The 15,816-nt window shown below is 44.3% G+C and overlaps 1 protein-coding gene across 4 annotated transcripts in view; it reads right to left on the bottom strand.

Moving 5' to 3' along the window:
• FRMPD4 (FERM and PDZ domain containing 4) overlaps window positions 1-15,816 on the bottom strand; it is a 507,298-nt gene that overhangs the window by 165,478 nt on the left and 326,004 nt on the right. For all 4 annotated transcript variants that reach the window (XM_057495503.1, XM_036912983.2, XM_057495504.1 and 1 more), the window contains exon 2: window positions 5,488-5,604. In XM_057495503.1, the coding sequence (XP_057351486.1) occupies window positions 5,488-5,604 (117 nt within the window). The remainder of the gene's footprint in view (window positions 1-5,487; window positions 5,605-15,816) is intronic.

The raw sequence follows: 15,816 nt of genomic DNA, 5'->3' as shown, positions 1-15,816 counted from the left end.
CAAGATTGAATTCTCTTGCGTTAAGAAGATAGTGACTCCATTTAATTGGCCAGCCCAGGAACTGCTGACAGAACAAGAGAACAACATGGCTTATCCAATACACATGTGACGATTACCTTTTGTAGACAGAAGGTGGAGGTGGCCAGAAAGTCAGAACTCAAAACAGCAAAAAAAAAAAAAAAAAAAAAAAAAAAAAAGGGCTCTCAAATACAGAACTTGAAAAACCAGGGCATGTGTTTTGGAAATGACCCCCCAGTCTCCTCTCCCACCCCCTATTCTAATCCCCAGACTCCAGCTTGGGTCAGCATTACCATCTTGCTAGCTAGTGTTTCACTATTTATTTTGCTCATGTTTTCACTCTTTCTTAATTTACAAACACCAAAGCTCCAGACTTATGAAGCACATTTTTGTATTAACTCTCCCTACACCCATAATCAGTAAGCATGTTCTTACTTCATTTAACTTAAAAATGGAAAACAACACACAGTGCTCCCTATTCTACTACACAGATTATGTATCTCTGAAGAGATTAAAGAAGACATTTCTCAGTTGAGAATGATCACCAGCTTCTCTGCGGTGTGACGCCATGATGGCCTGCATCCTTGCCTAGCCTAAGCAGTGACGTTGAACAGATTGGATTAATTCTTCCTTGAGAGCTTCACACTGTATCTAAACCAGATTCTGTTATTTTACTGAGCCCTTTCACCACACTCCATGATCTCAGAAGGTAAAAACTTCTCTTACTCATTTTGGTATCTTCAGCATTTAGTGGTAATCAATAAATGCTGGGTGGATGTGTGTTGGGTGTGGCCAAGGAGTCCTTTAGACGGAAGCCCATGACTGGAGAACCAGGCTGGTAAGGCTGTTTCCAAGGTGCTGGGCGGGGAGGGTATGGCAGGGATGAGTGGAGGTGAGCTGAGCGTACATAGCTAGGGCTGAGGAACCCTAGGGATGGTGATCAGAGCTACAGAATGCAAGCCACAAGAACTGAGGCCTTAGAAGCTGATGATGCTTTGCAAACACTGGCATGACTAGCCAAAGGGTGGGGAAATCCCAATTCCTATGAACCTCGGCTTTTTCTGCAAAAGGAGATCCCTCTAAGTGCCTTAACTACCTCCACAGGAATGATGTCAGAACAATACCCATTAGCCAGGACAGTGCTGGGCAAACTTGGTTGTATGGCTACTTGTCTGTGTCTGTATGTGGGTCATGGTCTATGTCTATACAACTGTATCATCTCTATCTGTACTCTATATCCATGTATATCTCTGTCTACAACTGTATCCATGTATCTATATCCATCTATACCTGTACAGTATCTCTGTCACTATCTGTATTTATATCTACAACTGTATCTATATCCACTTACCTCCAACCTACACCTACAACTACCATTTACTGAGGCTGTGTAACAACCATCTCAGAGTACATCACTTTCTGTTTTTCTTAACTTCCTACTCTCTCCCTCTCTAACCCGTTTCAAACCAGGAGACTCTCTATACTGAGACGCTTTCCTTTCACTGTAGTTTCCCCTTCCCATCTGTCCTTCTCCCGTCCCCTGCCCTGCTCTCTCTCTCTCTTAACTGATAATAAAAAGAAACTGAGAAAATTTGATTTTGCATCTGCCATGTTTTTTAAACAATTTTCTATGTTCCTCAGAAACCTGTGTTTTGTATTTTTTTAAGGATACCAACAACAGTTGCCCTTTTTAAATGGGGAATCTGGTGTATTTGAACAAGCAATGAATAGGCTGCAACGTGGTACATGTATGTAACCTTGGAAAGCCATGTGGATAGTGTGAATTTCACTTTGACCATCTGCAAAATGGGATAACTATTTGTCATTAAATGAGGTCACAAGCAGAAACATGCTTTAGAGCACCAACCAGAGCTATGCATGAGGATCACCTGGGGAGCTTCTGAAATGCTTCCTAGGCTCTACCCCAGATCCAGTGCTATGGGCTAAATGGTTGTGCTCCCCCAAAATTCACAGGTCAAACCCTAATTTCCAGTGTGATGGTTTTTGGAAGTAGGGCCTTTGGGAGGTAAATTAGGTCATGAAGGTAGGCCTCATGATGGGGTTAGTGTATTTATCTGAAGAAACCTATAGAGATGATGTCTCTTCTCTGCCCACAGTGAGGAGGCAGCCATCTGCAAGCCAGAAAGACGGCCCTCACCCAGAACCCAATCATGCTAGCAGTGTGATCTTGGCCTTCTCAGTCTCTAGACTGTGCAAGAGAAATTTCTGTGTTTGAGCCCCCCGTCTATGCTATTCTATCATAGTAGCCCAAACAGACCAAGACGCCCAGGCATGAGGGGTTTGTAATGCACCTCAGACTGTTCCAACGTGCTTCCAAGGCTGAGAAGCACTGGTGTGCAGACTGGACAGTGTTATACAAATGTACATTAACATGTGCACGGTGGCACTTAAGATTTTTTTAATCCTAAAGATTAGTAACTCTTTATAGAAAACAGGTTATGCAGCCCTACTCTATAAATAATTGGGGAAGATGAAATTTGAAGTACTCTGAGCCGGGTTCTGAAAGACTCATCATGATAGAAATTATCTCATTATCTAGCTTTGAGATTCTAACTTTGATCTTGTGAAGCCATGTTCCTCCCATAGCTTTGTCCATCACTTGGAAGTAGTCGTACCTCAATCAAATACAATTGTCTGATGTGAATTATCATTCAGATCTTAAGGGAAGATTAAAACAGAAGACATCAGATCTTTTTCAAAGAGACTCTGTAAAAGAGTGATATATTAAATGCGAAGTTGCTAATTACTAGCCGTAGATTAATCTTCAAGTTGTTCTTTTAACTTCTAACAGTGATAACTAGGGATACACTCCACACTGCACACCCGGGCTCCCACCAGACTCAGGTGATTAGAGTACCTCTGTGTAATGGACATTACTCAGTAGGTAAGGACAAAAATCAGAATGATTCTCCTTATTTATAAAACTCACTGGTGATAAAAAAAGAACACTTTGCAAAGAATCGCTGTTCTTGATATCTCAAAGTAATGTCTCTGAGAAGGCTATGGAAACTTACTTTTCAAGTTAAAAAAAAACCCCACAGGTTTGGAAATACGACATTGGAACTTGGATTTTAGAAGCTGTCATTTAGTAATCAGTGCAGGTTTCTCTATTAATTTGCTGATTTGCTCTTCCATGTTTTAACAGCTGGCATTAGGCCAGTGTAAATGTTACACTGACACCGAGGCTGGCCCTTAAAAATGTCAGTGTCACCAAGGAAATGTACACAGGTAGAGCTGGCTGAGATTTCTGGAATCTCTAACCAACAGACTTCAGCTTGGGTTTCTATCTATTGATCAAATGGCCTATGTGTGGGAACCCAAATCCAACCAGGGAAAAAGTAAAATCATTTTAATTGGAGAACACTTAGATATTCTTTCATAAATTCATAATCCAAGTCTTTTAAACATCACATTCCCTTAGCAGAAATTTTTATTGTTTTTTGAGTCGAGCATCTTAGGCCACCTCAACGAAGCCACTGACAGAAATTCATAAACATGTTACAAGATACATGGCACAAAATATTTTAAAATGTCTTCCGGGCAATACAAGGAATTTGGGCAAACTGTATTGAAATGAATGATCCTGAACTAGGCTGTAAGGAAAACTGTTGGTTTTTCTTCCAGGCACTGAGCTTCCAGGGGGCTTCTGTTCCCACCTTTGCATTTAATATGTCAGTCTCAATGCTCTCTAGTTTCCTGGTGAGCATACACTCGGGAAGCCTTGAAGAGCCAGAGGGATTGCCCATGGGCTCCTCCCTGGAGTGAGGCACGTTCAAGGGCAGCTTGAGTCTTCCAGGATGGACCAAGGTGGCGAGCCCCTCGGCACCAAGCTGTACTGAAGAGGGGTCCTCTCCCCACTGCTGTGCTGGGCATGGGGGGAAATGGGGGCCCCAGGGACAAGAAAACTGCCCACAGCACCCGTGAGAGCTTCCCCCCAGCTACCCTGAAATAATCTTAGCTTGGAGGTGCTGGGCTGTCCAGTGACCACATCCCCCAAAACAATCTTGGTAGATATTTTTACTTTTATAAAAATGATGCCCCACCTCATGGTGAGCCTGTGTTTACTAATCAGTCCACAGTCAGCTTCGCTGGGGCAAAAGTACAGCCTGTGGGCTAAAAGATTTTCCCTTGGCCTCCACTCCAAATCCAGTTGGATTGAGCTAGGGCCAACCATGCTTCCTGACTCCAAATCTATTTCACTAATTTGTCATAATTAAGAATATTTCATAAGGTTGGAAAAGGAAGCAGGGGGGGAACCCTTGCTGTTTTTGAGAAGTGCAATATAATTGCTGTATTCACACAACCACAAAGACCAGAGAACTGTAGCCACTGTGCAAAACTAGTGTGGTGAGTCTGCAAAAAGGTAAACCTAGATGACCATATGATGGGGCAGTTCCACACTGCAGAATGAACCCACAAGAGTTCAAGAATCAAAAGCACAGATTCAAACAGATTTCGGTACCCCAATGCTCCCACCAGCCATATTCACGAGTCAAAAAGACGAAACAACCCACATAAATGCCCACTGATAGATGCATGAATAAACAAATGTGGTCTGTGCAGACAGTGGAATTCTACCTTAAAAAGGAATGAAATTCTTATATATGCTACAACACCAATGAACACTGAGGACCCTATGCTACATGAAACAGGCCACATACCGAAGTACAGGAACTACAAGATCTCACTGACATGAGTTACCCTGAATAGGCACATTTGCAGAGCTGGTATAGAATCTCTGCGGGTACCAGGGCCTGGGGTACCAGGGGCTGGGGGCAGGGAGGATGGGGACTTATAATTTGCTGGATACAGAGTTTCTGTTGTGGATGATAAAAAGTTCTAGAAACAGATAGTGGTGATGATTGTACATTATGACCGTACTTAATGTCACAGAATTGTACACCTAAAAATGGGTAAGATGGTAAATAAAATTTACCATTATGTCATATACATCTTATCACAATTGGGAAAAAAACCCCACACCACCACAAAAATGCAAAACCTTAGCTAATGTCAGTGTGAGAAGTTTACGCCACAACCTGTAGTGCACACAGTCCTTTCAGCTGGTTTTCCTAGAGAAACCAGGCACATTTCTGTCCCGATCATTTCTAGAAATTATTCAATGTGGTGCTCCTCAGTGTTAAATTTCAGTGTTAGCCTCAGACAGTGAGGACACCTGGCCTCAGGTTTACTAATGAACACTTTCCCTCTGGGCCAGGACTACCTTGCCACACTGTGAACTGTCCCTCTAAGATGGTGCTTGTCCGAGAACGAAGCAGCCTCATGGGCCAAGATACTGAAGGGATAGGAGGTCGGCCTGCTTGAGTAAGGGCCTCCAGGGCCTATGAGCCCCCTCGTTTGAGTACGTTAATTTACCCAAGACAACAGTCAAAACAGAGACATCCAAAAAGCCAGAGATTGTCCCGTTCATGCCGTTTGTCCACCTACTTGATGAAGCAGTCTCGGCCATCCCGGTTTGCTGTCATCTCCCATCCGTAGGGTGGCACCTGGTTCAAGCCCCAGGTTCCAGAGGGAGGTGGCCAGCCCGCAGACTTGGTTCTGTGGCTGGTAAAGAGAAGAGAAGAGAAAAGGATTATCACACGTGACTCCTGAACGCTGCTTCTGAGACAGTCTCCAGGCAGGCACAGGTCTGCGTCCTCCCAACGGTGGGCTGCGTCCGCAGCTGATTAAACAGACATTGTGAACAATGTGTTGAGCTGGGTACTATGCTGGGCATTTTTCTTTGTAGTATATCCTGCTCACTCTTTCACAAACGTATTATTTCATTTTACATATGATGAAACAATGAGAGGCTCAGAAAGATTAACTTCTCTGAGGACATAGAGGCCAGTTTTAAACCAAAGTTTTGCACACCACACCTGAGGGCGGTTTGGCACATAAATAGATATCCCACCTCAATATGAATACACATGTGCAAATAAATCCCTGTTTTTGTGGATCTTAAACAAATCACCCCACGCCTCAGTTCCCTGGACTCCTCTGACCGCAGCACAAGCTTGCACTCACCTTCACCGCAATGCTCCAGCCAGCGTGAGTTGGAAACTCTCTACAAGCGCTCGGTTCGCTTTGCAACAAAAATCAATACATTAGCTTTTACAGTTTCCAGTCCACACCTCAAATTCAATTCAAAAGCGAAATGAAAGGGCCAGCTAAGGAGATCTGAGAAGCCAGCCTTGCCCAGAGCAAGAGGAAAGGGCAAGTGACACCCTGTCACCCCGCAGCCGGACGAGCCCCAAGTGGGAAGCACTGCCTGGCCGCCCGCTCCTGAGGGACCCACAGCCACCGCCCTGGCCTCCCACCAGCGCTATTTTCCCAGATAAACCAGGCACATTTCTGTCCCAATCATTTCTAGAAATTATTCAACGTGGTGCTCCTCAGTGTTAAATTTCAGTGTTAGCCTCAGACAGTGAGGACACCTGGCCTCAGGTTTACTAATGAACACTTTCCCTCTGGGCCAGGACTACCGTGCCACACTGTGAACTGTCCCTCTAAGATGGTGCCTGTCCGAGAACAAAGCAGCCTCTCAGGGCTTCACCATGACTGCGACGAGCAAAGCTGGTCCCGCACTGACTGACATCCTCATGATTGGGCTCTTCGCTGCAGGGGAAGTCACTCTACAAGAGTCCGGAACAGACACCGGGCAATTCCCAGCTGCAGGCTGGCACCACCACGCGCGGGGAAAGCAGTGAAGACAAGTCCAGGGCCTTCCGATTGGTGTCTCAGTTGTGGACCTGGGAGCCCTTCACCGTCTAGCCCTAGGCCCACCGTGTGAACACCTGTATGTGGTGGCAACCGTGCAGCCTCTGCCCTCCCGCAGTAAACATCCAAATCAGGACTGTCAATCTCTCTGTGAGGGGGGACTTCAAACTCCCCAGGACGCCGGGTGACTCCCCCGCCACCCCTCACCTACCTCATACATCTGACCAGAACCCAGTGCTGCTTCCCAGGTGAAAGAAGCCCATTTCCTGTAACTTTTCTAGAGAGGAAACTTTTGCATAATTTTAACCACCTCCACTGCTTTTTAAAAAACTTCCTTTTGGTGTTCCCACATCCTTCATAAAGGGTGGTGAGCAAAAGAGTCCACAAATTTAATACAGGTCTGGCAGACTCAGAATGCCGCCCCAGGACTATTTCTTGCCTGTTGACTATTAAGACAAAAGACGAAGCAAGGGCTTGTGTTCCTCTTCTTTGAGCAAAAGTCAGCAGGGGCAATTTCCTCTGGTGGTTTTTAAAAATGGGCTGCTTCCCTACAGTTAGAGAACACATGAATTTGCCACCCTGAGGTACTACCAAAAACCCCCCACTGATTTCTCCACAGCAGCAGAGAACACATCTAGAATGCTTTCTAAGGTGCGACCAGGAAAACAAGGCCTTAGAGGTATGAACACTGTATATTCTGTTATTAGACACTTTTCCAGAAGCAATAGTACAGTAAAAGATAACAAACAGTACACAAAAGGAGGTCTAAGTAGACAATGTGGCAATCTACAGCAGATTACTAAATTACGTACCGCATTCATGTACTAACCTTTCCCAGAGGGGGTGAGGTTACTAAAAACAAATAAACTGTCTTTTTTTTTTCTTTTCTCTTATCTTTTCTTTCATTCTATTTCACCCCCTGAATTCTAAATCACTGAAAGACACAGGCTTCCTAATGTAATTTACATGCAAAATACAGTATTATAATCACAAGCTGCGGGAAGCTTGAATCTTATTACAAATTACAATCTGTACAGGACAGTAACGAACAGGAAGCAGCAAACAAAAGTTCATCAAGGCATTTTCGCATAAAGCCTTTTGTAATAAAACACTACATGAGGTGCTAATACTAGAAAACACCACAAACACTAATTGAGTTCATTCATTCCAAGGGACATGTGATGATATAAAACAAATAACTGATTAATTAAAATCAGACATGACTGTTAATATGTTGGCATAAAATACACGGGTCAGAAAGATATTAGTAGAAATTAGCAAATTAAAAGTACAACTAATATAAAAAAACTGGAAAAAAAGTACAGCTAGAAAAAAATAACACCCTTTATTATATATCTAACCAAGAGTTTTGAGAAAAACCAAGAATGAAGGTCATAATTATGGAGGGATTTGGCTCCTGCTTATGTGCAGTGTGAATACTGGAATTCCACCCAAACAATACTGGCCTTGGAATAATAGGAAGATGCTCCACTGACCTCCTTTCCTAGCTCCCAGCTCTGGGGCTGCACCTCACTCCCCACTACTCCCAAATGCCCCCATATATTTGCTGCTGAAAGACATTTGTCTTTTTGTACCCAGAGTGCGAAGAGTAGTAGCAGGGCCAGTGATTAGAAAGCAGACCCCTGGCTGTTTGGCTCTAGAGCCCCTCTGATGCAGACATTATATCCAGTTCCTCAAGATGGCCCAGGTGCTGCTGTCATCGCACACTCTGTGTAGAGCTCCTTATTTTTGGCAATTATGCTGACCTTGGGTCCAGTGTGAGATGTAAGCCCTCTACTTCCCCCTATTTCAGAGAGAGTCCATTCTGAGTGCCTGGGCACGTGTCCCATGGGCTGACGCCTTTTATTGTTTCTCCTCTTTGAGTGAACTCTTACTTTTCTTGTCCAAGCACCTTTTAGCCTCAGGGTTCCTCTTGACCACCTCTGTGGGGCCCAGGACTCGCCCAGGAGCAGGACCCTGCAGTTCTGCTCAGTGGCCAGCATTGCTGAGGGGGGTGTGCAGCTTGGCCCCACTGAGACCATTTGCTAGGATGTCCTCCAGCCTATGACTGCCAGACTTAGCAACTACACATACAGGACACTCACATGAATTTCACGTAAACAGTAACCTTTTTTAGCATAAGTATATCTCATATGCTATTTGGATACTCATACTAAAAAAATTACTCATTACTTATCAGAAATTCAAATTTAACTAGGCATCCTCTGTTTTATCTGCACACCCTACTCTAGCCACCGCCCCCCAATAAGTGAACGTCCAGATTCTCTGAGAGTATCATGAGGACAGCTTCTCCTTGGGGCTAAAGTAGCACAGTCAGCACAGCATTTTTAAGATTTGCCTTCGCCTCGGCAGTAGGACCGAATACTATCGCCATGAGTCTGAGCTGTGAGAAGGAGCAGCCATGGCTCCTGGACTAGGCTCAACCCAAACCATCACCTCTGAATGAGACGACGGGCGTGACACGAGGATTACAAGCAATCATCTAGAGTTTTACCTCCCCTGCAAATTGAGCTGGTAAGAATCACCTGGCTGTGCTTCTTAACCATAAAGTTTACAGTCCTAGAAATTTTGATTCAGCAGGTCTGGATTAGGCCCAGGAATCCATCAGTGTGTGTGTGTGTGTGTGTGTGTGTGAGTGTGCGCGTTTGTGCGTGCATGTGTGTGTGAGTGCGTGCACGCACACATGTCAAAATGAGAAATTCAAATGATTCTTGTCTTTCGGTAGAATTCCTAGATTTAACAAAGAACAAGCCAAAACAGGAATGCCCATTTAAATCAAATTTCAAATAAACAATAAACAATTTTTAGTATAAGTACATCCCATGCAATATTTTAAAAATTATCTGCTGTTCACTGAAAATTCAAGTTGAACTGGGCATCTTATATTTTATGTGGCAACCGTGGGGTTTGGGAAATGAGTACTTGCCACTCAAAAACCAGGCAGAAGTCCAGCAACATAATCTCCTGGGGGTTTGTGTAAAATGCGAAATCTGCATTTTGTCAAGATCCCTAGCTGATTTGTACACCCATTACAGTTTCTTAAGTGCCGCCCAAATCTGTGGTTTCCAATGTGAAGCCCCATTGCCCGTTGGAATCACGTGGCAGAACTTGTAAAGTACAGATGCTTGTGACCAAGGCCGGGCCATTTGAGTCAGAGTACCTGGGGATGAGGTCCAGGCATTGGTATTTTACTCCCCAAGATGGCCACCAACTGCTGAAAGTAATTCTTTTTGTAGCCGACTGGATAGAAGTTGCAGGGTGTGGTGGTCAAGAACACATGGACGCCAGCTCTGGGTTTGCCAAGAATGGTCCCAGGACCAGCAGCTACAACTCAGAACTGGTTAGAAATGCAAATTCGTGGGCCCCACCCAAGACCTACTGAACCTGCAACTCTGAGGATGGGGCTGATGCAGCAGTCTGCACCTAAAGAGCCTCCAGGCAATGCTGGTACCCATCCAAGTGGGAGAACCACAGGGCCATAGCAGACTCTCTTCAATAGAGGCTTTGCCACTTCTTTTCCACCATCATGAGCCAGTTCCACAACCTCGAACCCCCTCAGTCCCAGCTACTCCTCTGTAAATGGTGCTAAGAGGACCACATATCTGGGAAAATATTAAATGAGTTTCACATTCATATGAAAATGCTGCCTGGCGCGTAGGACACCATGTGCTATAAAGTCTCTGCTAAATAAATCTTTGCCTACCCCTCAAGACAAGATAGGACTCAGGCTGTCTAGTGGTTATGCAAGTATAAACAGCTTTTTCCATTTTTAAAAGAACAAATGGTTGAAGGCTCAGTCCTCTCTTTACTTCCAGTCAGGCAAGAGCAGGGCCAGAGGGGCTGAAGCAAGCCAGTTACACCTTCCTATAAGGTCAGAAGATGACGAGTTCAGCCGATCTCAAAGTAGACGAAAATATCAGCAAGTCTGTACCAGGGACCAGTAATCCCAGCTGTGTGTGTGATCCTTGGTACAGAGGATTAATTTCCACTCGTCTCAGGCCAGGCCTTGAGATTTCCTTGCAACTCCAATGCTCTGTGACTTCAACCTAAGATCATGGCCATGTGAACCACTTTCAAACACTTAGCTCAGCCTTAAAAATAGCGACCTACATTGGCAGGGATATTTAAGTCACTCCTGAAACTCCCCATGACTGACTGAACTGGTTTGCACCTGCAGTTTGTAACAGATTGCAACTGTTCTGGACACAAAAGACCTTTTACTTTATCCGAAGTGAGATCCTGTATGAAGGGTACAGGCCAAGTGGCAGGACTGTTTGCGTTGGGACCACTGGTGGAAGCAACCCCAGTTCCTTCCGGTGTGCGCGCCCTCAATGCCCTACACCAAATCTAGACGGCACATCCGCCCAGGAGGCAGGCTCTTCGGAAGCACCTACAGGCCAGCATGGTGACCTGGGTTTCCTTAGAAAGAACTCAGTAGCAGAGAAAGGGATGCTGCAAGGAGAAAGAATGTGAGGTCTGGTCCCCAGTCACACACATTAAAATTCTGCCACTTAATAGCCTGGTGACCCAGGACTCCACACTCTGCACTCTCTTCTCATTGCCCGTTAAATTGAGTTAGTCTTTCTCAATGATTCTTACCTGCAAGGTGATTGTGCCCACAGGAGACACTTGGCAATAGCTGGAGACATTTCTGGTGGTCAAGACTGGGGCAGGGGTCAGGGGTACAAGTCAGGGACCCAGCCAAAGATCCTACAATACAGAGGACAGCCCACCACAGGGAGTGACCAGCCAAAATGACAAAGGCAGCCCTGGTTAGCTCCAGAGTTGTGAACAATACAGGAAAGAATGTACAATCTGAGCGTGGTACTTGATACATGTGGTGCACAAAACACATTAGTTGGGAAAGAAACCCAAAAGCATACTCCCCGTTTCCACTTCAAGCCTAATTCTGTGAAGTAGAATGTAGCTTTCCATCACAGAGAAAGAGTTCAAGTCCCAGGTTGGTCACTTGATAGCTCCCTAGCTTTGGCTGAATTACTCAACCTTCCTGGGCATTAGGTTCATGTGTAAAATGGAAATAACATGCAGCTCGTAGCAACGTTATGCAGATAAATGGCATACGGAAAGCCCCTCAGTACAGTGCTTGACTGATTTAGCAGAGTCTTATCAAACGGCTGTCCTATAGTGGTTTAGCAGTAGTGAAGGTAACTGCCGTATTTGCCCTAACAGTTTGAACAGCACTTCCGCATACACAATTTCTTCAAACAAGCCTGCTGTAGCATGTGACAGAATGTCTGCTAACGTGTTCATGTTTCTATTTTCAAGATGGAGAAACTGAGACTCAGAGGGAATGTGTAACTTGCCCAGTGTCCAGTGGAGGCACCAGACTTTCTTCACTGGAGGTAAAGAAAAACAGGCATTTAGTTGGAAGGCAGACTGCAAGGGGCAGCAAGTGCTGGGTTTTTCACAGATGGCCTGAGCGCCCACCCTAACTCACCCTGTGCAAATCTCCTGCTAGTGTAAGACAAGTAGTTACAAGGGTGTCTGGGTATGAACCCTGAGGTGTTGAAGTCAAAATGCCATACTCACTTACACTGTGTCATAATTAAGCATGACTTCAGTGTAAGGGCTTCCTTATATAATTGGTAATATGTAGGACCAGCAGCCAGGATTAACCTGTCCTTTGAAATTGGTATTAAGAACTCAATCATCATGTCCAACCCAGGTATGGGAAAACCAAAGCCCCATCTATTCAGCTATTCATCCTGCATGAATAACTGCATGCAGACATCAGTTATTCAGTTACTCACATAGAATGACACTATAAAACTCCAACAACATAAAACGTGCCCTAGAATTTGATCATCCTTCTCTCTTTGGACTTGCTCAGAATAATCCAAGGTTACATAGTGTTACAGATGGTGTTGCAAAATACAAAGCATTTTCTCACTGATTTTGCTCTAAATGATGGCTGGGTTACAGTACCAAAAAGCCTAGAGAACTAACGTTAGGCAACTGGCAAGCAGATGATTTTCAAGGTATCATCTAGGTTCACATGCAGTGTGAATTAGGACAAAGGAAGCAGAGAGGGTGGGGGAAAAATGAACAAAAGGGGGTTCTGGGTGAATTTAAAAAGCCCACCAATGTTTGGTGGTAGCCTTTTTCCTTTTGGGACCAACTTGGTGTGAACGACTGGGACTAGAGGGGGTACTACCCTGCAAAGCTTCTGGTTCCCATAGATGGGTCAGGAAAGCTCAGGCCAAGTCTTTTGTTTCCAGTTAGCCATGCTGTGGGCACAGCCATGTCTGACTGGGGCCGCACTCTCTTCCCAGAATATAGCAACTTAGTCAACCGGACGTCAGTACAGTGGTTGCAGTATTTCAAGCTCATACAAGAGGAAACGGCTTTCAACCCTACCGCCCCTTATTAGCAGTGCCTTGAGCAGGTGTACATGAAAAAATTTCATTGATAGGGTAGAAATAACATCACAGTCATGCAGACAGAAGAATCATCCTACCAAGTATTTTTAAGAATTCATTTCTGTTATGACAAGCAGGACAGGAAAATACAGTAAAGGAGAAAAGGCAGTTAGAAATCTTTAAATATTAATGCCAAGCCTCATAAAAACAGAAACTCAAAAATATAGTCATTACGAAATCATTTTAGTCAAGCAGAAATATATTATTAATCAAGAGTTTAACTATTGTAAAAGACATTTAGATGTATATTTTAATATCCAAATTTAAACATTTTTTTAATTATTTTCATCTGCTTCATTGCATAACTTACCAACCCACACAATAAAACTAATTGTGGGATTATACATCCATGAGTTTCAATACAAACCTCTCACCCGTCAGCTGAATTGTTTCCTAATTGGGTACCTGGGAGAATTACTGGGAAAATTAAATCCAGGTGAACTGGTTCTCCTTAAAAAAATTTGCACATACAAACTTGAGTCTCACTTTGTAACAATCCTATGAGACTCAAAGACATGCTAAGAGCCTGAGGTCACATATCTAGCACTCAGGGGTGACAATTAAAGTCAGATGCAGGTCTGCCTTCAATTAAACTTTTGATTTTTGCATAGTGCATTTGCATCTATCAACTCACTGAATTCTCGCTCTGTGGATTGAGAAGAACAGTTAGCCCTGAATTGCAGAGGAGAAAGCAGATGCAGACCTGCGCGGTTGGCCAAGGATGCCCAGAGATAACTGTGGGAACAGTCAGCTGACCCAGACTCTGGTTCTTTCACTAGAAAGCTATGTATGTGCTCCTGGGTTCACGTCTCCCAGGAAAGCACATGATGCCAAATGGATACGCTAGGTGGGGTGCACACCGTGTGAGGCCAGGGGTCACCTTTCTCACTCTATTAAGCAGACTAGTGTCTGGCACGTAGTGACAGATGCTCAGTGCGACCTGCATGAATGAAGAAACCCGAGCTACATGGCGGCGCTGGCACTGAATGGTAGGCGTTACAGCTGTAGCCCCTTGCCTTCCCACGCGGGAAGTGTGTCACAGGAGGAGGGACAACGTGCTGAATGGCCGCTGTTAGGCAGGCCCTATTCTGGGCGCTTTCAGAGCCTCTTCCTTCTGAAGTCTCCACAAGAGGGTCTGCTTGCCGCCACAGAGGCTCATCCAGCAATGGGAGCCATTCAGTCCCACAATGAAGTAGAAAATGAAGACTAATTGCTGTATAGTTTCATTAACAAAACTGGCTACAAAAGGAGTCTGCACAATATAATCTGCTTTGTAAAAAAGATCTACGTGCAGAGACATAAGAAAACGGTCTGGAAGGGTGGACCCCCCGTGGCTCTCTCTGGGTTGTGAGATTGAGGGTTTTTTTTTCTTTTCATTTGCTTTTGCTTTTCTCTACTTCCTACAGTGAGCACATCTTTCTTTTGTAATAAAAGTCTTATTTTAATCAAAAGAAACTGAGAAAGGGATATGATTCCATATGCGTTTCTGGTGGACTCACTGGAGAAATTACAGAGAGGCAGTATTTCAAATCTGAAAACACGGTGTTCATGCAGCAGAACCGAAACACACATTATCATATATTGCCCGGAGTGCAGGTCAACCACCCCCCAAAGAAGGCAACTCGGCAGTTTCTATCCAGATAGCAAATGTGCATGCCCTTTGACCTAAGTGTCTGGCAATATGGGAGAGTTTAAATAAGCTCTGGTATATAAACAGAGTGGAACACTATGCAGCTGTAAAAAAAAAAAAAAGAGAGAAACTTCTGGATGTACAGATTTATAAAGATCATGAGGTAAGTGGAAAAAAAAGAAAGACAAGAGGCAGCAAGATGCACAGCCTGCTACCATTCATGTAAAATCATGGGAGGCATACACAAGGCTGTACCCTGGAGTCTAGTCAGAGTGGCATTAAACCCTGGCTCCACCTCGTAGCACCTCAATTTGAGCAGGTTCCTGATCCTTGCTGAAACACCTACTTTATCTTCTAAAAACTAAGGATAAAACTAATGACTTCAATGGATTGCTGTAAGGTCTACGTTGATTAGTTGTTCAAAAATAGCTGCCACTGTACATATACACAATGGAATATTATTCAGACATAAAAAGAAGAGAAATCCTACCATTTGCAACAACATGGATGGAGCTAGAGGGTATTATGCTCAGTGAAATAAGCCAGGCAGAGAAAGACAAGTATCAAATGATTTCCCTCATTTGTGGAGTAAAAGAACAAAGCACAAGTGAAGGACCCAAACAGCAGCAGACTCACAGACCCCAAGAAGGGACTAGTGGTTACCAAAGGGGAGGGGTGGGGGAGAATGGGTGGGGAGGGAGGGAGAAGGGGATTGAGGGGATTATGATATGACACACACGGTGTGTGGGGGGTCTCGGGGAAGAGAGTGAAGGACAGAGAAGACAAGCAGTGACTCTGTGGCATCTTACTACACTGATGGACAGTGACTGCAATGGGGTATGGGGGGAACTTGATAATATGGGTAAATGTAGTAACCACAATATTTTTCATGTGAAACCTTCATATGATACCTTAATAAAAAAAAAAAGCTGCCACTGCTATTTTTGCACATATCAGCATGCACAA

Source organism: Manis pentadactyla, chromosome X (genome assembly GCF_030020395.1).
Source record: "Manis pentadactyla isolate mManPen7 chromosome X, mManPen7.hap1, whole genome shotgun sequence".
Taxonomy (NCBI): domain Eukaryota; kingdom Metazoa; phylum Chordata; class Mammalia; order Pholidota; family Manidae; genus Manis; species Manis pentadactyla.
This window is presented reverse-complemented; position numbering and strand designations above follow the sequence as displayed.